Below are 25,721 nucleotides of genomic sequence, written 5' to 3' on the forward strand. Positions count from 1 at the left end.
CAAACAGAAGTTTCATTCTGAAAAGGAAGCTCCAGAGAGTCCACAAAGTACTCGGGAAAGTTCTTGCATTCCAAGTGGTCAGATACTGTAATTTTAAAAGATCCTCATCTTAAAATTAAGTGTTTAAATGAGGCTAAGAGGAATTGTTGAAACTGAAATGATAAAAGCCCCTGGAGCACTCTCAAAATGGCAACTGGGAGGCAAAACTCACTTTGGCAAGAGAGATTTATTTTCCAGGCTTTCTTGCAGTAAAAGTTGGTACTCAGGTTTTAATTTACAGTGAAGTGAGCTGTGCCAGAAACTTCGTTTAACGATGGGTTTTTTTGGTTTGGTTTTTTTTTCCCCCCAGAACAGTCATCTCCGTCTTGGGTACTAAGTACTTGACCTTGGACATCAGCAATGAGATACCATTTTTCTGCATTGTAGAGGTGCAGTTTCATTCTTGCCTCTGGCTTAAATACCTAATTTCAGGAGTCTGTAATAATTTGTACGTGGACGTCGAGCTTCTGAAGGGACAGAACTGTAGTGCTGTAGTTTGTGGTCTCAGCATTTGGAAGTAGGAGGAGTAACGGGAGCCATACGTATTCCCCTGGTTATTTGTATTCCCTTTCAAAATGTCTGCAGCCAAACCTTCCACTCAACTTCAGTCGTTCTGCCGCCTTATCCACTGCCTGTCAGGGGTGTGAAAATGACGGATCCTTATTTCTGGTAGTTCCTGTGTGTTTTTTCAAATTGTGTGGGTGGCAGCGTCAGTCTGGAGGCAGCAGTGGGTCCTGTGACTCTACTAATGCTGCGTTAACCATCCGTGTGGCCTACAGCAGTGCGTGGCAGTGGCCTCACTCAGTTTCCTTGCGTGCGAGGTGGGGAGGACTGATAGCATTCTCTACAAAGCATCTGAATCCGTGGATGGAAAGAGCTGAAAGAGCCTAAGCACTGTAGTTTGCGAGTGGAAAATTGACCTCTAGTTAGCCTCCCCCTTCTTCTAAGTATACACTCTGTGTGTTTGATAGTGGAAATCTAATCCTTTGGGAAGCCCAGATTCCTTTTAACAGCTCTGATATGTATAAATAAAAACATATTCCTCATTACAAACAACATCAAAGCAATCGCAATATGGATTAAAATACACCCCCCTCTCCATACTAATATGCAGCAACGCAGAGTTCAAATGAAGCCATTAGCAGTATCTGCAAGTATTTGGCAAAAGCAACCACACTTGTGTAGCTACAGGCGATGAAAGTCCCTACTACGAAAAGGGAGGGACAGGGGGAGTAGCCTGCATTGATCTAATTAGTCAATGAGGCACAAAGTATGTAAAATCTCATTATATATCTCCAGGACAATTTGGCTGCAGAAGTGAAGAATATGTAACTGATTTGTCCATGGGTGGATTATTCACGTCTTTGAATCTTCCAACAGGAAACAGGATTTCTGAAAACATATTAGAAACACACACACAGGCACTTCCACGCACACACACAAATATATATGTGTGCATATCTGTCCGTGTTTGTACATATGCACACGCATACATGTAGCCAGACCCTGAAACTCTTCCTCGGCCCTTACTCAAGGTGTGCTTTCATGAGAAAGTTCCTGACGGGGACAAAGTGAAGATTATTTTTTTGATTCCCGATGAAGACTGTGAATCTTGCTAATGCCAGTCACAGCCTGAAAACAGCGTGTGGCTGTTCCAGTATTACTAAACCCAGACTATGGGTTTGTCCCATTGCCCCAGGCACTGCAGCTCATGCGTGAAACAGCTCTTCTCCCTAAAGAAGATCTGCTTAAAAGTGGGGACTCTAAAATGACTCTTTATAACTTGCCTTTTGCCCTTTTCTTTTAAGCCTGTCAGGGTTTTATGTTACATTTTAAAATTTTCTCTGAAACCCAGAACATGAAACATTCATATTAGAATTTAAGCCAAGACTCCCACCCAGTCAGTGTCTCTCAAGAGCTGAAGATTTAAGTAAAATGCCAAATATAAGTTACAACACACACCCCCTAAAAAAACCCCAACAAAACAACAACCCAACAACCAAAACCACAACACCCAAGGAGCCACCCACCAAGCCCCAAAGCCAAATAGACAAAGCAAAAGGGGAGAGGGAGAGACAGAAGCACTGAAATGAAGAGACTAGTTCAGTCTTGCAGGTGGCCAGTAGCAGGGGAAAAAAAAAAAAAAAGGAAGAAGGCTTCCCACTCTAGCATCCCATTTCTTCCACACGTGGAGTAAAACAGAACGTTTGTGAGCCTCCAGAGGTTGATAGAATCAGGAGGGATGGGATTTGGAGCAAGCGGTGAGTGTTATCACTGCAGGTGCAATTAGCGATTTAGCTCTTGTTTGCAGGTTTCTTTAATAAATATTTAATGTTGGCTGTGTTCCAACCGCGTTCTGTTCTGCCCTTTCCTCCACTTTTCCATGCTGACAGGATCATTTCTTTAATCCCCTTCTTGAAGAAGTTGTTCTCATTCTTTAATTTAGATGTTAAAACCTGTGTTGTCCTAGTCAGGTTCTTCTTTATCAGAACAAAGCAGGGGTCATTCTTCTTCCTTGCTTGCTTTCTCAGCTTTCCAGTGCGTCTCTTAAATATGGGGAATTTGGATGTATCTGACATGCTTCCCCTTTTGTCCTTGATTTCTACCTACCCTGCTTCAATAAACAAACATTCTGCAAGTGACATAGCAGCGCCCTGGGAAATTGGGGGGTTTTGTTCCCTTTTTGATAAGTGAAGACCAAGGGCAGAAACTTCCCCCAGTCCCCAGCTCACAGGTAGGTCGGGCGCTGATGATTTCAGTTCCGTGCTGCAGGATCGGGGGACACGTTAGTGGTCTCGGCAGCGGTGTGTGCAGGCATCCTGGGAAGCAGAAGAGGGAATTATGCATGTTTAAAGTGCGTTTCATCACAATTTATGAAAGAACTCTCAGAAAAATTACGAACACTGTCATTTCCTTGCTCCAGCTACACGAAGCTTGCCTCCCCAGCTGCTCTGGGTGCCTGTCCTCTGAGCAGACAGGAACCTTCCAGCTTAGAGAGTACGTACAGCCTCTGTGTTACTGATCCTCGCCCTTGTCGGTTAAAGATGGCCTTACCTTTCCCACCAGGTCGGTAAACTATTTTCAGAGAAGCAGACCCTTTTTGTCCTGTTACACAGCCCATTCTTCGGGAGATGGCATCTTCTGAAAGGCAGCTCCAGTAGGTGTACTGGTCCCCAAACTAGGCAGAACTGGAGCTGCCTAGCATATGGCAGTCTGCCTTCTCTGCCCCAGCCAGACTAGTGCGCTCATTTTTGTTGGCTGCCGTCGCATCTGTCGCTCTGGTTCTGCTTTGCTTCCCTACATTGAGCTCTGCTAGGACACAAGTTCTCCACCCAACAACTTATTTAACTCTAGTTGAGGAGGTAATGTCGATCCTGGTCACATCAGAAGTGACTTGATGAAGAGGAGAAATATCTTGTAGCTCTCAGAAATTGAGGTGAGCACAGTCAGATCCCACAGTTCTGACTGGGTGTTTCTTGCAGTAAACTGGCAAAAAAACCCTCTTTACTCCCCAAAAGAAGCAGCACCTATCTGCTGGTCCCTCTAAGAGACTACAAACTAAACAGGTCCCATCTTGAGCTTTTCCTGAGCCATGATGGCAGCTTGCCATGTTAGAAGCTAGAAGAGAAGGGAACTGTGTTGCTCGGGTTTAAATTTGAGCCTGGATCTGCAGAAAGAAAAAAGAATTAAGTATCTGTGCCACTGACAACAGCACCAAACTACCCAGGGGTTGGTTATTGATGCTTTGCAGCTGTGGTGGGGATTTTCTGCTCTATGGGGAAGGACACACCAGGACACAGAGGAACTGCAGTGCAAGATATTTCCTGTTTTCTGGGACTAAATCCCTGGTTGGCAGTTGCCATGTCACCCGTGCCTACCTGCAGGTTGTTCCCATGTGACGTGGGACAGCCATGTTTCAAATGCATTTACTAGCAGAAAGCATCTTAAGTGTCTGCTCCCACACACGTGTGGCTCTAATTGTTCGTTCCTTCTGAACATAAAGGTCAGCTTCCTCTTTCCAAAATTCAGATTGAAGTTAAGTATCACGGTGGAAATGACTTACGCTGGCTTTTTTCCGTCTGTGTCAGAGTAGAAATCTGTCAGGTGCTCTCTGGCTTGCAGCTCCCCATTGTCATTGTTCTATCAGTGATGGTGAAGACTTCAGCGGTGGAAAATACTGCTTCAGGTAAAGGTAATTGCTGGAAGCCTACATGATAGGGTGACTCCTTTTTTAAGAAGGAATTCTGATGTTGACGTGTATCACTGTTGAAGCTTACATCACAGATTAATTACTGATAACTTGTTTTCTCTCTGTAAGTGGTGCTAAGCAGAACTATACCAAGATGCAGCTGACTGTAGGTTTTTTTACTTCCCATAGGGTATTGGAGGCTTTAGAAACTGGATTTTATCCTTAGCTATTTAGAGAAGGTTGCTTTTTTTTTTTTTTTCTCTTCCTTCTCCCCAGAGAGCCGTCTGAATGGTTTGTCTGATTAGAGAATGCCTTCATGGCCACTTTATTGCACTTTAGAGTGTGTGGGTTTTGGGTTTGCAGCTATTTGGTTTTGTAGCTCTTTCAGAGTGTTTTGCAATGGAGTGGTAAGCCACTACTGGCAAAATGGTGTACAGAAATTAATCCCTTTTAGCTAATTATAAATAAATAATAATAAATAAATAAATAACCCCACGAAAAACAGATGTGCGGGTGGACATCCAAGGACTTAGCTTTTTGATGAGCCTTGTCTCATCCCTGAAACTCTCGCATATTTCATCCTGTGCATTCCACTGAACGGTACAGCAACCTTAAAGCCAGAAGCGCTGTGCAAGGTATGAGATCAAAAGGACAGCTGGAGCTAAAGCAGGAATGCTGACCCCTTTTTGGAACAGGGTAGAATCCTTCACAAGTGTTGGAGCCCTGCGCTTTGAGCCAAACTTGACATCTAACTTTAGAAAAGAGGTTGAATATTTGTGTCCATCGAAGCTGAACCCAGGTCTTTTTGCAGGCCTGCAGACTCGGTGCAGATTGTCATGAAAACAAAAATGCACGGGCAGTTCCTGAGGTTGCTAAACGAGTGGTTACTGCCATGTGGGGTTGGCAGAGATCTCTGGTAAAGGGAAGAGGGGGTGGCTCCACAGCCTGGTAATGTATTTCAGCTGGTACTGGGAGCCTTATACCTCGAGCGCCGCAGGTGGCATGTTTCCTGAGCGGTGGACCTTGGCCAGCATTCTCTGGAGCTGGACTTGACCCTTGCGTGAGAGGCTGGAGGGGATGATTTATGTGCATAAAGTATGAATGCGGCACGGCGTCTCGTTCTGAGTAGCTGATGTGCTTTTGCAGCAGACTCCTTAAATGAAAAGGCAGAAGGTAGCTGAAACAGACTGTCTAGCCTTTTTATGAGCTGCTTTGTTTTAGAGTTGGCTGAAGCAACGAGTGGAATATTAGCTGTGGTATGTTGAGGAAGGCTGTATCTTAGCTAAACCGAAAAAAGGAGCTGGGATAATCACTCAGTACAGTTTACAAAGCGAACATGGCAAGCGCAACGCCAAAATCAGATGTTACACTGGTGGGTTTTTTTAGTATGTTTGTTCCCTTGTAAAAAACAGACCTCTTCTTAGAGGAGAAACACTTCTGCGTTGTACACAAGTGCATGCATAAAGTGAGCCTGCAGAGACTGGGGAAAAGAAGTTCTGTCTTGCAGTGAACAGGGCACTGGGAGCCACTGAAACCATGGTCTTGTGTTAGCCAGCATCCTCCAGCATCAGTCGGGTGCTTGTTCTATCATCCGGATCACAGGGCATCTCAGTCACGTGCTTCCATTAACCACAAGCTCTAAGAAGGGCAAACTTACAGTATGCAAGTGCTTTCCTGAAATTAATAAATGCTAAGAGGGGGGGCAGTGATATATCTGAGAAATTTTGTTTAGTTAATAGCCTGTTCTCTGAGCTGCCAAAAGCTGGGTCTGATACCCATGTCTCTAACAAAGATCAAGTCTCCTGAGCCCACGCGGTGCTAAGAGGAGCATGTTTGGGTTTCTCTTTGGTACCAATCTGTTGTTTCAAGAGGTTTTTCATTACAATGGCAAAATGACTTTTAGATCCAGGGCATCATTGGTATGAGATACCCTGCTAGTCTGACACATGGCACACAGGTCTGCCCAGCTACATCAGTAAATCCTGACATTTTCCCAATGTGATAAAGGCGAGTTTTTTAATTTAATGGGACATAAATCTGACAAAAAGGAAGTCTTGATTAAATACTGCAGAGGTTCTGCCTCTTCTACTACTAATTGGCTCATCGAGTGTATGAAAAGGTCAGGCACCGTGAAGGAAAAAAAGATTTCACAAGTGGGTGTGTCATCTATTATGGGATTATTACTTCAAAATACGCGTACAAACACGATCTAGAAAGGTGCAGCTTCTGGCTACGTATGAGGGACTTTACACCTATGGGATGGTAATAACCTATCGATAGCAAAACCAAACAGATGTAGTACATTGTTAACAATACATATGTTTTAAACAATGCCCAGAAATGTATCTGAAATCTAATTTTACCTTATAAAACTAGGGTTTAGAAGATTTTTTTAATCTATAAGAAAAAATTAACTTAACTTACCAAGGTGCAGCTTCTTTTTTTTTTTAATTGTTATTAAGCTAATAAATCAATGTTAAGAAAAAGAAAATGCAGAGAAATTTGCTGTTGTTGTCGTTATGGTTATGTTTGAGGCTTATTAACATAATCGCACCAAAACTGGGATTGAAGTTTCTTGTTTTATGGCAGCCTTGCGGTTCTCAGTTGCCACCACAGCTGGTTGCCTGTTCACAATGCATTCCATATGAGCTGGAGACCACAACGTGGAGGGCTTTAAAGGGTGCAGGCTGGAGTACAAATAATGGAGGTGGGAAGCACTCCTCTCTGCTTGTTTTTTAGAATAAAGAGGCTTCAAAAGAGAGCCGTCACACAGAATCACAGAATGGTTGAGCTGGGAAGGGACCTCTGGAGGTCGTCGTGTCCAGCCCCCATGCTCAAGTAGGGCCACCTGGAGCTGGTTTCCCAGGACAGTGACTTTTTGGTTGCACAGGACTAGATGACTTCTGAATACCTCCAAGGATGGAGACTCCACAGCCACTCTCTGGGCAGCCTGTGCTTGTATACCCTCGCAGTGAAAAAGTATTTCCTGATGTTCAAAGGGAACCTTCTGTGTTTCCATTTGTGCCCACTGCCTCTGGTCCTGTCACGGGGTACCACTGAAAAGAGCCTGGCTCCATCTTTTTTACAGCCTTCCTGCACATACATTCACGATGTTTCCCCCTGAGCCTTCTCTTGCCCAGGCTGAACAGGCCCAGCTCTCTCAGCCTGTCCTCCTAAGAGAGATGCTCCAGTCCCTTCATCACCTTTGTAGTCCGTTGTGGACTCACAGGGACATACCCACATCTCTCTGGTGCTGAGGAGCCAGGAACTGGACGCAGCGCTCCAGGTGCAGCCTCACCAGTGCTGAGCAGAGGAGAAGGATCACCTTCTTCCACCTGCTGGCCACACACCTCCTAGGGCAGCCCAGAATACCTTCTTTGCAGCGAGGTCACGTTGCTGGCTCACGTGTCCGGCAGGTCCCCGAGGTCCTTTTTGACCAAGCTGGGTGGCCCCCAGCATGTGTAGGTGCTGTGATGGTCCTTTCCAGGTGCGGGACTTCGCAGTCCTCCCTGTTGAGCTTTGTGCGGTTCCTCTTTGTGCGGAGCCTCTTTCTGCAGCCATCACGTACAACCTTGGAATGAACATCCAAACACAATTTAGTTTCAGCAAAGGGATCACAGGATTGGCAGAAGGTGTTGAAGAAACTGTAGGTGATACGTTGGTATGTGCGATGGAGAATTGTGTTTAAGGTAACACGGGGGTCACCATGTCATTGCGTTACTGCAGAAAAGGCTAAATAGAAGAGTAGTATTATGTGTGCTTCAGGTTCTGTATGACTGTTTTGTCCAAGAAAATAAAGAAAAATATATTTATATGATGTAGAGTGCATTACACCCCCAAAAATAAACTAGTGGTCAATATAGATGTAGTTCTTTCCTGTATTTCTAGCAATTTAAGCAGTTCACAGCACCCGTTTTTTTTGACAGGCTGAAGCTGGAACACAGGAGCTGAGTGTGCCATTCACGTGTCTCAGAGTGGTTCGCTCTTAGGTTTCCTTGCTACCTACAGCTTTAAGGTGTTTCTTCAGCTGGACATTAATCCCACAGGTCACCCGGCACATACCTCCTGGGGCAGGCAGGAGTGCCCTGCTCCGCACGCATCGCCCAGAGCACGCAGCGCTGGTGTCAATTCCTTCCTCCGGCAGCGGTGGGAAGGCAGCACGTGGTGTGGTATAAAACTCCCTGATCCAAACCTAGCTCTTCAGTGCGTTCTGGCTAAAATTGGTGGGGAAAAAACTGGCTTTGCTTCAGGTGGCCATAGCAGTTGTGATTTGGAGATGAAAGTCTTCAGATTTACGCTGAAGCGTTGAGATTGGTTTGAGTCAGCACGATAGCTGAGAGGAGAGGAAAAGAAGTTGGTTTTACCCTGGATCAAATCCTTGGTCTGGCTGAACGTACCGGCACAGAAATGCATCTGCTGGTGTAGAAGCAAATGAAAATGAGCTGCAAAGGCTCATGTAGGAGAGGTTCTGGGACCATCTCTTCCAGAGCCTTAAAATGGTCATGGAGTTGCAGGGCTGTTGTGTAACAAAATTGCAGTTCAGAGAGGTAAATGAGCATCTTAAACCTTTACCTCTGGCTTCCGTTTTCTGTTACATGAGACAAGCATTCACCTGAGGGAGAAAAGAGCTAACCCTTCTCATGGGATCCCCATCAAACGGCACTCGCTTTTGTAGCTCTTGGTGCAAAGCAAGAGGAGAACCGGATTGAAGAACTTCTTCCTAGGAAGCACGTCAAATAGTTTTGTGCTGGTAGCATGAGACCAGGAGAACCAGCGTTCTGCCTTCACGTACCTCTGAAAGAAGTAAGCAAAGGGAACTGGAGATCTTAATACACGTTTCTAGGGGTACTAACTTGAGAAGAAACAATACCATTTGAATTACCATACGTCAGTTTTTCTCGCCTGGAAAATGGTAAGGTTTTTATTTTTATATAAAAATATTTTCAGAAAACATTGTTGAGTTATGTGGCTGCTTTCACAGAAGCAGCTTTTAGATTCATTTCCCAGTAGAACATGATTTCTTTTCTAAGATTAGCTACCTGCTTCCTAAATGGACTTCCACGAATACCCCTGCAACGTATTTCAGTTGCGCCACTGACCTTGTCTGAGCTGAGAATGGGCTTCTCTCTAATTCCTTGTTGCAAAAATGAAAAAAAAGTTTGTATTGCCTTCATTCGCTGCACTGAGATGAGCTGCTGCTTTCTTTTTGAAGCCTTAGCGGAGGCAAGGCTGACGTCGGTTGGGACCGAGCCCGGGAGAGGTGAACACTTCTGTGTTAATCAACCATGATCAGGAGTGATCCAGCCCTCCCCACAGAACGACTTATTATAGTGTCCATCCCTCCAGACCAGATCAACGTTTTAGAGCTTGAGGAACCAGCCTGGCAGTTAAATTAGCTGGGGATTTCTATGAAATGTTAGTAAAGGCTGTCATTTCCCAATTAAAGCTAAATCCCTGATCTCATTCAGGTTAATGGACAAGACCGGCAAAATAGCCTGAGTTTAAAACAGCCTCACGCTTTTTTGACTTGCTATAGTTTATGATTTTGAGTACGTGAAATTTGACTATTTTAACAAGGTTAAAATTGTTATCTGTAATGTACATTGAATAAATTGCCTTTAGGATTAAATCGAATTAGCATGGGTTTTTTGCAAACCTTTGTGGCTTGAATCCTTGTTCAGAAATAGCCTTTTTTTGGTGATTGTTCACTATTTTTGTTTCAAAATAAGTGTTTATTTCAGGAATTTCATGCAGAATTTTAGATTTTTTGTGTGTTTTCATAGGCAGCTTACCAATGATTCCTTTAAACTGTTTTTATTGTTGTCAGAAATTCCAGCAGGTTTAAATAAAGCTTAGGCATGTGTTTCTGGTTAATTTGTAAGCTTTCTTTAGGAATATTGGAAAGTAGACCGATAATATGGCTGCAAATATTTTTGTTTCATTTAGAATACATGCTTTTATGCTGCTTAAAAAAACAAAAAAGCAAGCAGTGTAGTGGCATATATACCTAAAGATACTCACACAAACAAGGGCTGTAGTAGGGCTATGCCTTTATGTTACGGTAACAGATAAAATTTGCATCGAAGTCGAATGCTGTTGTGCTCGCTGCTGTACGTGCGTATCATATTTAGCAGAGTGCGTCCAAAGCCTTTGATATTGTACAGGATTTGCATTTGTCTCCGGTTCTCCCTTCCTTTCCACCTCTTTTTTTGTGTGTTTATTTGAAAGGATTATGAACCAGAAATGTCACGTCCAGTCTGGATGCAAACTCTGCCTACTACTGAGAGACGCATCTTTGGGTTTGCATTTATCAGTCCCAGCTACCGATCTCTTTTCTTGTACTTGAGAGTTGCATTGTTTGAAGAGGCATTAATAAAATCTTAGCCAGGAGAAGTGTGTGCAGCTGGTTATCTTGTGTGAGCCCTCTCTTTTATTTGAGAGCGTGAGCACTGCTGAAATCATACTTGAGCTCAGGGCAGAGAGGATTCTGCTTTGGAGATTCTTCCCTTCCTAATCAGGATCACTTTGCTCAGATGATAATTTCTAGTCTTTCGAAGTCAACTTTTACTTCTTGTCCTTTCCTATTACATTATTGAGTTAGAATTTATAAAAGGGCATCTGGGGTCAGGCCAAAGTCCGCATATCCCTGTGTCTGACGCCAGCGGCGAGCCAAAGCAGCTATCTACAGGACAGGGAAAGCTGGGTGCGCAGACACTCTTCACCTGAACTACTCTCTCATCTTTCAAATATTTTGAAGCTCCAGGGTTTTCCCATGACATGGCAGGGCAACGTTTGATCCATATAGTTTTGGGTGCCTGGGAGCTAAGAGTTCAGTGACCAGCATTTCTGTGTTTGCCCGTTAGCTACGTTAAAATGGCCTGTTGGAGGGCGGTATTCGTGGCTCTCGTTAAACACTTAATTTTTTGATCTACTACTCCATCACTGTTCTAGCCTGTTGGGCTGCCAGTTGCTTGGGTTGCAGTTGCTTGTATGCTACAGAAACAACTATTTTAGAAATAACCATACTTCTGAAAACAAGCCCTCCAATCCAAAACCATAAAAATGCAGTTACTGCTGTGTCATCGTCCTTTTCTTGTAAGCCCAGTCTCCTGTAACATCAGGTTCCAGTTGTGCTGGCCTTCAGAGAGGGAAATGCTGTCATTAATGATTATTTTTTTTATTTATAATTCAAATTCATATAGATCTCCCTCTCCACCCCTTTAAAATTGAATCCTGTTTTTCTGCTGAACCTTTCTAGGCTTACAAGCACCCCTTGCAATCTCTGTTTGGAAAGATGAGGTTTTGCCCCAGTCCGATGTTTACAAGGTCAAGGGAATACGGGGCAGAAGGAGAAATCTTGGCGTGCAAGCAGGTGGAACCCTTGCCTCCCCTGCAAGTTTAGGCTGAAAAAACTGTGCTCTTTTCCCCTGTCATCAGGCTCCTCACGTTTCACAGATAATTTGAAAGTGAGCCTGGAGTTTTGGATTTCAGTTGTGGTGGGAGAGAGTCATTAGTGGGCAAATTACAGGTGAGAGGTGGTGGTGGGTCAGTTGTTACTACTTGGCGCTGCAGACATGTCCTGCGGGTGACTCGGTCGCCTGTGCAGATTGTGTTTGGCCCCTTGGACCTGGGATCAAGTGTCTTCAAATAGTGCTGGTTTCACATTAAATATGAGCTTTTGGGGCATTAGCATAGGAATAAGAGAGCACAAGCTTTATTATTTGTTTCTAATTAACTGTCAGCCCTCCAAGGTAAAATTACCAACTATATAACATACCAGTCTTCAATTATTTAATGTATGTATTATTTTAGGATATGTCCTCCAATTAATTTTAAGTATCAAGTCGCTCCTGTTTCAGAAGGAAATAACTTCTTTTGTTACCCGGTGAGGCACATTAGAAAGACATACTTTCCCCGTGGGTCTACTACCTCGCTGAAGATGGTGTTACACCAGTTCTTTGCACCAGTGCCTGCAGGCGGTCCCTGCCCTCCCTCTCTCATAGCATCCCCCTGCTCTGTTCTGGCTGGCACCACAGTCTGCAGCCACGTGGAAAACCAGAGCAGGGAGCAGATCCAGCTGAAAAATAACCAGCCAAAAAGGTTTAGATTTTTCAGTCTGATACGTTTTCTACCACACAAGTAGTTGTGCTGACATGGCAAGAAGGTGTCAGTGTGAATAGGGGAATGGGGTGCCAGAGGCTCTGCTCGAACTGGCCTGAGCAGCACTGCCTGCCAAATTTTAAGCTGCGCTCTGAAAGATGTATCAGCTTGGCTCCACTTTTTGGTATTGAGAAGCAGTTTGAGCAGACAAGGCAGGGTTCAGAAAGAGGAAGGCTTTTTATCCATGTTATGCACGTGGAGAAATAATGTTTGGAGAGATTTGGTGACCTGCTTGAGGTTACACGCTGGGATCCGTATTTGCCTGATGTCTGAGCCGTAAAACCAAACCATCCCCCCAATACCCATGTTAACTGCTCAGCCTTCAATAGAAGGGGCTCTCTGGTACTTTTGGAGTTCTTAATTATGATCTTAGACCAGCCTGGTAAAGGCAGAGAAGAAGCTTGCAAGCTGCAGTTGACTGTAGCTGACTTCCTGAAGACGTGGTGTATGTCTGCTCTCCTAAATACACCTCTTTTTTTTTTTTTTCCTTATACCGGGGTACAGGGAATCATACCCTAAAGTATCTGTCTTGTAGGTCAAAAGGACATCCTAAATTTCAGCTAAACTCTTGTCTCCACTATTTCATATTGGTTTGATGTAGGAAGCTCTTGATGAACGACCTTACTTAGATCTACTCTCAGGAGCCTTCTATACATTTCTGAGCTTCCGAACATCCTCTGAGGGTCTGTCTGTCCTGCCAGGCTTGGGCCTGAGAAGGAAAGGTAGCTTTATTTGAAAACTGATCAGGATTGTGCTTTGTTTTGCCTTTTTAACCATTTGCAGGGACTGGAGACCACCTGGTGACTACATTTTGTTGGTAAACTGAACGTTCCGTGCGTAACTTACCAATACTAATAGTGTCTCAAATAAGTATAATTGATAGTATTGCTTACCCCAAGTAATAGTGGAGTGTGAGCATCTTACCAAGGCAGGAGGAGTCTTGCCGTGCTCTGCTCCTTCAGCAGATACATCTCAGCTGCGAGAGGGCTTGCAGGTGTCAGAGCTTGCTGTGCCGAGGTACCTGGCTTAGTGCTGCAGGAGCTGGTGATATAGTTGTGTTCGCACCGTTTCTTAGCCAGGGCTCCGTCCAGCTGTTGATGCTCCAGCTGGCTGTGGACAGCCTAGGTTAGGTTTCTGGGCATGGCTTTTACTTGTGCCTTGTTGACGTACACCCTACACAGTGGTGGGTAAGACTGGATTGATTGGATTAGTCTAATGCAGCGTTTCTAGAAATGGTACCAAATAGAAGGGAATTGTGATCAGAATCTGCTGTTTGCTTGGCCCAGGAGCCTTCGTGAGATCAGGAACTGAATGAGTATTTGTATATGCTTACAGGAGTCCTTAGACTTTCATTGCCTCCCTCTAAGGAGGATTGTATGCCCACTGCCTTTGGTTGCATTTGTATTGGATTCGTTTTTCATCTGTCTCCCTCTGATAGCAATAATTGTTTAATGAGAGAACTTTGATTCAATTTCTGACTAAGGGAAGTACATGAGACTTGGCTAATCCATTATTAAGTGAGGATAAAGCATCCATTCTAGTGCTGTGGAATAGATGGACGTTTCAACTTGATCTAGAGTCTATTCTTTCAACCTTCGACTTCAGTGGAATTTCCGTATGACACTTTTGGTGACTTGGAGCGTAAGGGTTTCGTTGTCTGGCTCTCTGAAGCGTTGTACTTGCTTGTCACAGGATGAGGAGGATGTGAAGGGCTACAAGTGGCTTCTGTTAATTGCACTGTGGTGAGGTTAAAAAAATGAAAATGTTATGATTCCCCAAGGCAAGACTAAGAAGGCTGAGTTCTGAGCAAGAGGTCCCACTGTGCTGGACAAAACACTTCTACCTTAGTCTTAGTTTACTGTGGACAGAGGTTGATGGCATGAGACCCGGCACTGGGTGTAAAATGCTAGAAAGACCCCAAGAGGGGGTCATGGCTAGGCTGGTGTTTCTCAATCACTTGTTCTTGGACCTCTCATTGTATGTAAAATAAAAGATGATTTAAAAAAAAAAAAAAAAGGCCACGTATATTTGGGTAAACAAACAAAAAGGAGAAAAATAGGAGTAGTAAACACTACACCTAACTTAATTTTTACTTCATTGCAAGTCTGTGTGAGCATGATAACATTGGACAGGGGGCAAGTCTTTCCTTGGGAAACGTTGACCAGCAGTGGTGCCGTTTCCTACTGCAAGTAGCTGCTATTCTTGACATCCTTTTGACTTTTTAAGGAATTGTAGTTGGCTACTGAAATTGCTGCTTCATTTTTTGGACTCAAAAGTTTACCAATCAATCTCATTATTTTTTTGTCTTTCCTTCATGTTGTACGTATAGTTTATAAACGTGCTTGCAGTACCGGCTTCATCAGCAGGAGGATAACACAGTAAATATTTGTATGATGTGCTATTTCCACAGATGTTTAGCAGTCTTTAGAGTTGGGAATATGTTTGGATCTGGAAAGGAGAAGGTAAAGATCTTACAAGATTATTGATATCCCTTTGAAGAAAAGGGAAATCAGGAGAGAAGTGAGAAAATGAAGATGTGTGCATTGTAAAAATATTATTATATAAGAAATTTAGATTCTTCTTCACCTGTCCCAGACTAGTTAACTAGAAGTTGAAAAGGTGTATTGTTTTCATAATGGAGGTTAGCTAAAATTCAGAGGTGTCGCATGCCCCTTTGAACTTAACTCATGGTGGTCAGCACCACAGAATGAAAAAAGCATTTGCAGAAGGTAAAATTCCCCTGAAGTGTATCAAATAAGCAACTTCTACCTAAAAATAAAACTGAAGTATTAATTCAGTAGATCCTCTATGCTTTAGGATCTAGCCAACAGTTGCCATAAATTATTTTGAGAATGTTTGTGTTTAATTTTTTCCCCTTTTAAGGAGTTTCGAAGCATGCCGTCATGTCCCTGCTTATGAGAGATAAGTTGCAGAATTGACCAGCTGCACCCTTAATCCTTTGATATCCTGTAAGCAGAACAAAGTTCTGGAAATGTCAGGCTGATGTAACTCATCTGGAGAACATTAACTGCTCCTAGATGAGGTTTATAAATAAGCGGGTTCAAAATCACAATCATGTTAACACAACCTTTCCAACAAGAAGAAATTCATCCATCGATCTGTGTCTGTTAGAGCTTATTACATGTGTTCGTGTTTTGAAAAGTCTGTCTGAAAGTGCAACACTGTCTCTGGAACTAATAAGATTTTGTGAAGTCCTAGGAGAGAATCAGGGGTGGTGGTGATTTGATCTGGAAAAATATGAACAGATCAACACTGCAAATAAATAACCACTTCACATGGTGATAATATGAGCAGAAGGATAAGAACGTATTTTGTTTATATTAATCCCAGAGAAAGTGGGAGATCGCTATAAACTCCTGCTTTTCATAATGTAAATTTATACTCTGTTGCATTTGGCATCTCTGTAGATGGCTGGTTCAGGGTTTTTTTAACAAGTCACTACTTAACCGTCTTACGTTAATTTGTAAGCGTAGATTTTTATTTGTGTGAAACAGAACAAATTGATAAAGAAAACGTGCTAGAGTCGTTGCATCTGGAACAAACAGCTTTGGAGCATCCCGCCAGGAAGCCGACATTGCGAGGTTGTTGAGAATTGTGTGTGTGGGGGGGAGACTATCAGGAAAAGTTTGAGCGTGGGCTCTTTTACCAGGCTCTTAGAGAAAGGAAAAGAACATGTAAGAAAAGGGGGGTGGTGTGTCACCGTGTATTTGCAAACAGCAAACGGTTACCCACAGTTCAGAAATTTGTTTAATTCATGATACTGTAGAAATTCATTCTCCGTGCTCTCGTGGTTCGTGGCTTATTCTAAATGTAGGTGGGTGCTTATAGTTTGCAGTTGGCCCTGAACACTAACGCCTAAGCAATGTGAGAGTTCAGAAAACAATAACAAAAATGTACATCAACATCAAAACCTACCTGAAATGAGGATGATCTGAAAGAAGAGCTACAATAGTACATGTAGGATTAATCCATGAAATGTAATGACAGTAGAAACCTCATGAGTTTTGTTTATGAAGCAGCTTTTACCAGGTAGCCTAGATATTGCCAAGGTGGATAGAAATTACTGACAACACCGAGGAACTGCTTTCGAAATTCTCGAGTGTTATTCAACTGTTTGAGGCAACAGATTGTTGAGAGACTCAAGCAGTATTTTTCTTTTTATTTTGTGGAAATTGGCCAGATATGTCTGTTGTCCATCCATCCCCACCCTTTTTTGATATGTGGGTTCTGGTACTGTTTGTCTTAATGTTATTCTCCTTTCTGCTTACCAGTGTCTGCCAATACATGCCTGGCATTAAGCCCCTTCAGACCAGGAAAAAAAAAAAAAAAAAAAGTTTGCTTTTATCCCAAAGCATTGATGAAAGGTGGTTGTGTTTCAGCTGTTGGAAATGTTAATGAATAGCTTATACTCAGCTGAATATAGGCTGTGGTACAGACTGCTCACAGCTGCTTCGCTCTTCTGGGGCAGGCTTCTTTACTCTCCAGAATTTTCCACTTCTCTTTTTTTTGTCTCTTTCTTTCCCTGTTGACGGCCACTCATGTCCTTTGTCTCACAAGTTCTTTCTCCAGCCAAAGACGACTGGGCATTGTTCACTCAAGATGCCTTTTCAGAGTCTTCTGGTGAGAATCGATAAAAGCCATTCACAGAGTCACAGGCTGGTTGAGGTTGGAAGGAACCTCTGGAGATCATCTGGTCCAACCCTCCTGCTCAAGCTGGGCCACCTATGGCCAGTTGCCCAGGCTTTTGAGTATCCCCAAGGATGGAGACTCCACAGCTTCCCTGGGTAACCTGTCCCGGTGCTTGGTCACCCTCACAGCAAAAGACTCTCCTCTCCAGCAGGGGAAGAGGAGTAGATCCACAGGAGAAGAGTCATAGACCCACAGGCCTACCACTCTCCCAGTAATGGAGAGTCTCCCAACAATACAGCAGTCCTGTTGTTTTACCATTGCCAGCCTGCCATGTCTCCTTCCTGCTCATGCAGTGATTTAGCTCAGCCCCCCAGGAATGATTTTCCATTTGACTTCACCACTGACGACATCCATTTGTCTGTAGCAACTGAACAAATTCTGTTTTATCTTAATGAATTAAATATAGGAGCAAGGCATCTTGAGTTCTCTTTGTTGTTCTGTCAAAAGACATCCTATATATATGCTGAATAGTTGTTTTTTTCACAGATGCACCTGAAATATAACTTGACTACATGAATCACACTGATGTGTAGAATTTAATTGCATTGTTTTACTTTAATCTTCTTCAAAGAGCTGAGAGCTTTTGAGTGTTATATTTGGAAATATTTATTAAATCATTTTGCATACACTGCAGCAGCATCTAAAAAAAAAAAAATAATCACACCTTATCACCTTATTGTGTTTTTTGTGTAGTTCAGTTCATTAAGGCGTTTGATGTTGATTCCATTTTGTCCACAACAGATTTTAGCCGAGCTTGGCGATGCCTCATTAGGAGATTTGTCATTGAAGTCTTAAGACTAATCAGGGGCTTTTAGTGTGTGCCTCTGTTCAAGGGGGGCTTCAGTGTTTTGTGTGGAAGGCACGGCAGATTTAGTGTTGCATTTGTCCTTCGACCCAAGTCGAGATCCATTTACCAGTTGCAGAAAGAGAACGAAAACCCTGAGTAGAAAAAAGCCTGTTCTGGTCTCTGTGCTAAATGCTAAGGAATGCACCGTAACGGCTTCCCTTCGGCTGCAGTCAACAGGCGACGCACCGTTTCAGATGTGGAATGATGGGTTAATACGGTATTTAATTAGCTGAGCCATTTTAATGAAAGGAGTTGTGCTTTTGGCCAGATTGTGAGGCCTGTTTGTAGATGTTTATTTTGCATCTTCATGGTTTCAGTTAATACGCTAGAGTAGAGGTGGGTCCCCGCGAGGATGGATGGCAGCAAAATTTGAGGTGGAGTTTGGTACGTGCCTGTTGAACCGCATGTGACGGCGGGTGGCGCAGGCTTTGCCCCGGCTGCCACTAGAAGGTGGCGTCACACTTAATTAGTGTGTCCTGCCTGCTGCCACCAATTAGCTACTGCTGAGGGGGCTTGATAATAGCCCACGGCACGGGAGGATCCTCCAAGTCAGAGCTGTCCTCCTGCATCCCAGGGAAGCCTGCTTGGATTCATAGGAGTTCTGCCCACAGGACCAGGGGGAGGGATGGTTGGGAGAGGGCAAGCAAACGCTTACTCCATCACCTTCTTAGCCAAAATATAAGCCATTAAGCGTTTTATTGCTGTCTGATCCCAGCATTTTGGATCTCCGTCCCCACTGTGCTTGAACAGTCGTATAATGTAGGAAGGCGGCTGTCAGGTCTCCCCGGAGCCTTCTCTGCTCCAGGCTGGACAGCCCCAGCTCTCCCAGCTGCCCTCACCGAGCGGGGCTCCAGCCTCTGCCCATCTCTGTGGCCCCTCTGGCCCCGCTCCAACAGGCCCATGTCTCTCCTGTGCTGAGGACCCCAGAGCTGGACGCAGCGCTGCAGGGGGGTCTCACCAGAGCGGAGAGGAGGGGCAGCATCCCCCCCTCGCCCTGCTGCCCACGCTGCTGGTGACGCAGCCCAGGGCGCGGGTGGCTTTCTGGGCTGCGAGCGCACGTTGCTGGCTCACGCCCAGTTTCCACCCACCAGCACCCCCAAGTCCCTCTCCGCAGGGCTGCTCTCCATCCTTCACCCAGTATCCATACTGGGGGCTGCCCCGACCCCGGTGCAGGGCCTGGCACTTGGCTTTGCTGAACTTCATGAGGTTCATAAAGTTCAATGGCTTGGAGTCATCTGCAACGATCCACAGAGGCACATGGAATTGAAATAATGGGTGTTCCTGCATCCTTGGATCCAGCCTTCATCTGGTGTGACTTAGTCAGCACCTCTTGTGTTTGGACCATTCCACTGCTCGTCTGCAACAGTAGTTGGAAACGTGGCTGCTCGATGCCCACCCTGCTCGCCCTGTTGTGAAAGAAATGGCATCTTGGTGACTTGGTGTGGCACCACTGTGGTCGTCCAAAACCTAAGTATGCATCGTGAACTTTTGAACCTGTAGTATCGCCTGTGGGATTGATGCTGTTTTAAATTAGCGAGCATTTGGGGGTTGCCTGGACATGATGTAATGAGATAATTGCAGAACCATTTGGCTTTTAGCTGCAAACATAGCCTTTTTTTTTTTTCTTTTAATGTACTCTGTTTAGCTTAACAAAATAAAAAGACATTAATTTTCAGTGTCTGCTACTTCATCAAGTAGTAGAAGAACCATAGGTTGATGGGCTGAGGCAAAACGTAGTTTTCAGGAATTCTGGTGGTGGTTTTGACTGTGTCCAGCAGGAGGCTTTTTGTGGCAGGAATCCAGAGGTTTACATTGTAGCATGAGTTCAAATCCACCGGAGGTGCTCGGTGGTCTTAAAGTTCTGGTGAAGTTGTTCTCCTCCGCTGCTGAAGACTTCCACGCTGCAGCGTGCCAGGACGGACCATGTTGCAGTGGTGGTTCCTGTGTGCGGCACAGGTGGGTACGGAGGCACCGCTCGCCCCCGCGGTTTGGCTGGTGATGGCTGGGAGGTCTAGCGTGTGTCCCATGCTGTGGTGGGCTGACCATGGCTGGGTGCTGGGTGCCCACCCAGCCGCTCTGTCACTGCCCTCGGCTGGGCAGGGCAGGGGAAATACAGTGGGTGACGAGAAGGGGAGATCGCTGAGCAACTACCGTCACGGGCAAAACGGAGTCTGCTCAGAGAAATTAATTTATTGCCAATCAATTCAGAGTAGGGTAATGAGAAACCTAAATGTTAAAACACCTTCCCCCCACCCCTCCCTTCGTCCCAGGCTCAGCTCCACTCCTGATTTCTCCCCCTCCTCCCGCAGCAACGCAGGGGAACAGGGAAGGGGGGTCGTGGTCGGCTCATCACACGTGCCTTTGCCGCTCATTCCTCCTCTCTCTGCCCCTGCTCCAGCGGGGGGCCCTCCCCTGGGAGACAGTTCTCCACGAATTTCTCCAGCCTGGCTCCTTCCCACGGGCTGAGGTTCCGCACAAACTGCTTGTGACCCACAGGGTCCCCACGTGTCCCCAGCCCGGGCTCCTCTCCCCGTGGGGCCACAGATCCTGCCAGTGCCATGGAAGAAATGCACGTTCTTTTCACAAATTTGTAAAGTTTGATAAGATTTCAAAGCGGAGATTTCATTTTTTAATTTATTTGGGTAGCTACCGTGGATGTGCATGAACATGCTGAAATTCACATGTTAATTTAGTCAGAGGTAGAAATTGTTGTTGGTCACGTTACAAAAAGACATTATAGGTGCTTTGCTGCTTACCACGTATGGATGGAGCCGTACAACGTACGGTTTTATAATATCTGCATTAAAAAGTGGTAAAACTGATGGTTCATTTTGACAGCCCACAATATTGTTAGTCATTAAATGGTTTAATATTACGTTGCGTTTTAAGTTATAGACTTTTAAAATAAGAAATAAATATTGCTTAAATACTTAAGAGTTTAAGTGCCAGGGGAACGCAGTGCTGAAATGACCAGAGCTGTCTTTAAATCACAAGAAAACAGAAGCATTGCATGGTGAAGGCAACGCAATCATCTACAAGGTACAGGCGAAGTATTTTGAGTCTGGAAAAACAAATATTTTCTAAATAATAATAGAGATGAGACTTCTTAAAAACTCACAAGCCGTGGGAGCCTAAATTAAAGCACAGCAGTTGTCCACTGGTGAAGCATTTCTAGCAACAAGTGGAGATTTGCTTGAATCACAGTGGAAAATAAATTGTCTTAAGTTGTGGTCTTTTGTTTTGGTTTTAATATGATACTGAACTTGATGCTGCTCACTGCATGAATTTTCATGTAACACCTTAAAAATATTGTGGTTATATTGCGGCTACCAGTTGCAAGAAGGAGGATGGGGAGGAATCTGGGGATTTGTCAGATAAATATTTTGCCTGAGTCCTATAAATGTACGCCCTTTGCCATGGGTAAGGGATGTCTGGATGATTGAAAGGATGCTGGCAGTTCGTGTAGTAGGTGGAGGTGACTTTAGGCACGTGGCGTGGGGAATTGTATGTGGACGTCTTGATTCCCTGTCTTGCCCAACGATCAGGGTCAGACTATATGACAAAGCAGTATATGACAAAGCAGGGTAGCACGAGATCATTGCAGTAATTGGTTATGAAATAATTAACCAATAGCACACACACACACACGTATTATATATATGTATGTATGTATGTATCTGTGGGGCTTATCCCATCTCCAGTGTTCTCCAATATTATTTTGCTTTCTCTGCAGTTTTAGGAATACAAGTTAATATGTCGATAAGTCAGTATTTATTCCACATCTTAAAGACCTTGTGAGAAAAACTTACCTCTTTCATGGTAAAAAAACCCCAAAATTTCAGGACGTGCAGATTCTACATGACCTTGTTACGGCCTGAAGGAGTTCTGATGGCCTCTCTTCCCTGCGATTGAACGCCAAAGGTCACTCCAAAGTGTCACCCCCTTGTTTCTGGGGAGAGAGTTCAGTAGTGAGACCAAGACATGAATGGAAATTAAAAATCTCCTGAAGCTCACTCTCACCCCCAAAACCACTCCTGTTGTGGTGGTCTTTGCAGATTTGAACTGATGCAAGTTAAATTCATGCTGCTTAGGATTTTCAGTGGAGAAGGGGTGAGAGAATCCGCTTTCAGTCTTGTCATTCCAATATATTTCTCTTTCAACAATCCTAGAGGTACGTTTTTCTGAAGAAGCATGCTGTGGATTTCAGGAGGTTCTTGCATAAAAATAGAGAAGTTTTCAAAATATGCTTGATGCTGCCATTTTACTTGTACCTGCATTAGAAAAGATTATTTTTTTCCTTTTTTTTTTTTTTTTCCCCCCTCTCATGCTTCCCACAGGTCATCAATGTTGATGGAACAATGAGGAAAACCCTTCTAGAAGATAAGCTTCCACATATATTCGGGTTCACGCTGCTGGGAGATTACATCTACTGGACCGACTGGCAGCGGCGAAGTATTGAAAGAGTTCACAAGATAAAGGCTAGCAGAGACATCATTATCGATCAGCTGCCAGATTTAATGGGCCTTAAAGCAACAAGTGTTACCAAAGTGTTTGGTAAGCATGAGGAGTCACAGGATGGACTTGCAGTAGTTTCTAGATGAGCTTGCTTTCATTAAGCAACTCTTGATTGCTTGTAATGAGAATAACTATGGTCTCCTGTGTTTGCATCATTTTAAAGGGAAACTGCACTTAATATAGAGTTGGGAAAATACTGTGCTGCAAAAGGAATAATGGGCTTCCGGTTTTTAGTGGCATTTGGCATGTCTTCCACAGCTTCCACTACACTCTTTAAATTTTTGCGAGGAGAGTTTTATTCCTGCCCCCAATCTATAGGAGTCCTTACTTCTGGTGCTTACAGAACTGCTCAATTTTCTGCTGCTCTTTTCTTCCAGAACAAAGTCCCAGTGATGTTCAGTTACCAAAATGCTCTTTGCTATGTCGGGTGGTATAGGCAGAGTTAGTGGCTATTACGACATTGCCTCCGAGAACGTGACACTTGAATATTCAACTTTTAACACCTAAATTGTGCTTAAATCTAACAGTTGAAGTGTGCCCCTTAGCATGGGATCAGCAGGTGGAGCTCGGGGTTCTTCCACCGCGTCCGCTGGAAGGTGCAGGCAGTGTTTAGGCCCTGCCGGCGTTCTGCAGCGGCGTACGTCGCAGGACCTCCTGGCTTCAGCAGTAACTCGTGAGAGGCACGTGTTCACCACGTGTCTGTCTGCTGCCTGCAACACTGGAGCCTGGGCACAGCAGTGAACAGATTCGTTGGTCAACTATTAAAATTACTGAGAGTAGGTGCAACAGAATCACGTGAAGTAGGTTGACACGTTACCCCCTGCCAATACACAGATCTCCAGCCTTTCAGGAAGCTTTACTTGAAGGATAATCAAGTCCTCAAGCTGCAAGTTACAGCAGCAGTCTGAACTAAGCATGCCCTAAAAAAGGGAAAATGAAAAGAAACCTGGTTGAGACTGATCTTGGAGATTTTTTTGTGTGGCAACAGTCTAAAAATACCTAAATCTTTGGTTCCAGCAAATGGAGGGAGGCACTCATTTATCTTCTGGTCCTTACTTTCCCCTGCAGATTCCCTCCCCATCTGGTCATGGTTGTTCGCATGGAAAAATAAGTGTGGGATTGTGGTGGTCTTGTCGAAGCTGCTTCTGCTAAGGAACCTTCTCAGCTTTAAACTAAACAGCTGGGAAAGAACTGCAGTTGTCCAGCTCTTTTCTCACCATTTTGTATCATTGAATATTCGTAAAACTGGTCATTTCAAAGAGATACAATGATGGGGTATTTGGCCAAAAATAACCAGACTGAACATGTGTGTAATTATGTGCCTTCAGTGAAGGAATTTAATCTTTGGGGAAACTGGGAGGATATGTTTGTAGCTGTTATTTGTACTACAGGAGGGATAGGGCCAGCTTCCTAATCCGTTGGTAGCGGGAAAGAAACAGTTTTGAATGTTTGGGGTTTTTCAGAATTCTCTGCTGAGAACATAGTGTTAACTTATTTTGAAAAAATTATAATTACACTGTTTCCACCTAGCCTCTCCCCCCTCCCCTTTCCCCCCTACCTCCACAGTGCACCAATATCTGTTGTGTTTTGGGTTTTTTTTAAGGAACTAATTCATGTGCAGAGAACAACGGAGGCTGCAGCCATCTGTGTTTCTTTACACCCCAGGAGGCCAGGTGTGCCTGTCCCATTGGCCTTGAGCTGCTGAGTGACATGAAGACTTGCATCATTCCTGAAGCCTTCTTAGTTTTCACAAGCAGAGCAGCAATTCATAGGATTTCCCTTGAAACCAACAATAACGATGTTGCTATTCCTCTGACTGGAGTCAAAGAAGCATCTGCCCTGGATTTTGATGTCTCTGATAACCGAATCTATTGGACTGATGTTAGTTTGAAGGTATTACTGATGTGTGAATTCCCTGAATATAAAGCCACAGAGCAGTTGCTTTGATCTAACAAAGGTCTCTGTTACACGATCTGTCCTGCAGTTGCTAATGTTGTTATTGAATTGCGTCCAAGGAGACTCTTGGAGATGGAGACAGTTGCATTGTTGAATGCACAGTTGGGTGACAGGCATCTTCCCGCTTCAAATAAAAATCCAAAGCGGTGTCTGCTCATACCGAATGCCTAAGTCTTGGATGCTGCATGTGTTGCATCCATATATGTATCCGTTGTAGAAAAGCTGTTTGCATGTCACATGGCAGAGTAAACGTCGAGCTTGGCAACCCACTGAGCTCTCTAGTCTCTTCCAGTTTTGACTTGGAAGGCAATTTTACTCAATAGCAACATTTGGCAAGTGAACTTCAGATTGGTTGTCGTCGGTCTGTGGCTCCAGCTTGGCAGAGGAAAGGCCAGGGAACTTGTCCAGTCCCCTCCACGCTGTGAGAAGCCCCCACCTGCCCCCAGTTCTGTCTCAGTGTTCCCCGGAGTTTGACATTTCCCGTGACGTGCTTGGTTCCCATCCAGGTGCATGCTAAAGCACGTTCAGTGTTCATCAGCGTCACTTTGCTTTTTCAAGTGAATTAAGTAATGGTAGAAAATGACACATTTCACTTCTGGAGCTGAATTCCTCTGTTTAGCATCTTAATAGGTTTTCCAAGAGCAATCAAAGTTTCCTTGCCAGTGTGCCTGAGCCATAATAGGGAAAAGCTCGCCCCTGGTGCCTGCAGGGCACGTGCACTTTCCATAGCCTCTCTGCGAAGGCTAATGAGCGTCGTGCTTCAGCATTACCAGTGCTGCTGGCGCTGGGGATACCTTGCCTTCAGGAACAGTGCCAGTGCAATAAATTAGCGTACTGCAGACACAGTTGCTAAATAAATCTCACGCAAGAACGTGGAGAGCTGGAGCTGTGGTCGTCTTAACCATTTGTAGTGGGAAATGTGTTATGTCACTGGCAGCAGTGTGTAGATCTCTGGGCAGAACTGGAGAACATTTTACTTGCTTGTGACCTCCTGAATTATCCACGGTCTGTATTTTCACATGTGTCTCAGTGTATGTTTCGGCACGTCTGGGTTTTCATTTCCCCCTGCCCCCCCACCTCCCGCAGCAGGTAGGGTACCTTCCGAGCCCATGGGCATCTCCCTTTCCTTTGGTGACCACCACTGCCCTCACCTCTTTGTGCCTCTGGTTATGCGAGGACTTGTTTTCCAAAAGGGATTATACTTCTGAGGTGTGGGTTATACCTGTAAAAATATACTACATGATTTCTGGTTTTGACGTTGTCCTGTAAAAATAGAAAATCTCATATCTAAATTAAATAATAAAT

The 25,721-nt window shown here is 44.4% G+C and overlaps 1 protein-coding gene across 1 annotated transcript in view; it reads left to right on the plus strand.

The window, feature by feature from the left end:
- The window catches only part of LRP5 (LDL receptor related protein 5), a 160,958-nt gene that overhangs the window by 96,374 nt on the left and 38,863 nt on the right, over positions 1–25,721 (plus strand). The window contains exons 8-9 of the mRNA XM_055813999.1: positions 22,283–22,499; positions 24,064–24,353. Of these exons, the coding sequence (XP_055669974.1) occupies positions 22,283–22,499; positions 24,064–24,353 (507 nt within the window). The remainder of the gene's footprint in view (positions 1–22,282; positions 22,500–24,063; positions 24,354–25,721) is intronic.

This window comes from Falco peregrinus, chromosome 9, assembly GCF_023634155.1.
Source record: "Falco peregrinus isolate bFalPer1 chromosome 9, bFalPer1.pri, whole genome shotgun sequence".
Lineage (NCBI taxonomy): Eukaryota > Metazoa > Chordata > Aves > Falconiformes > Falconidae > Falco > Falco peregrinus.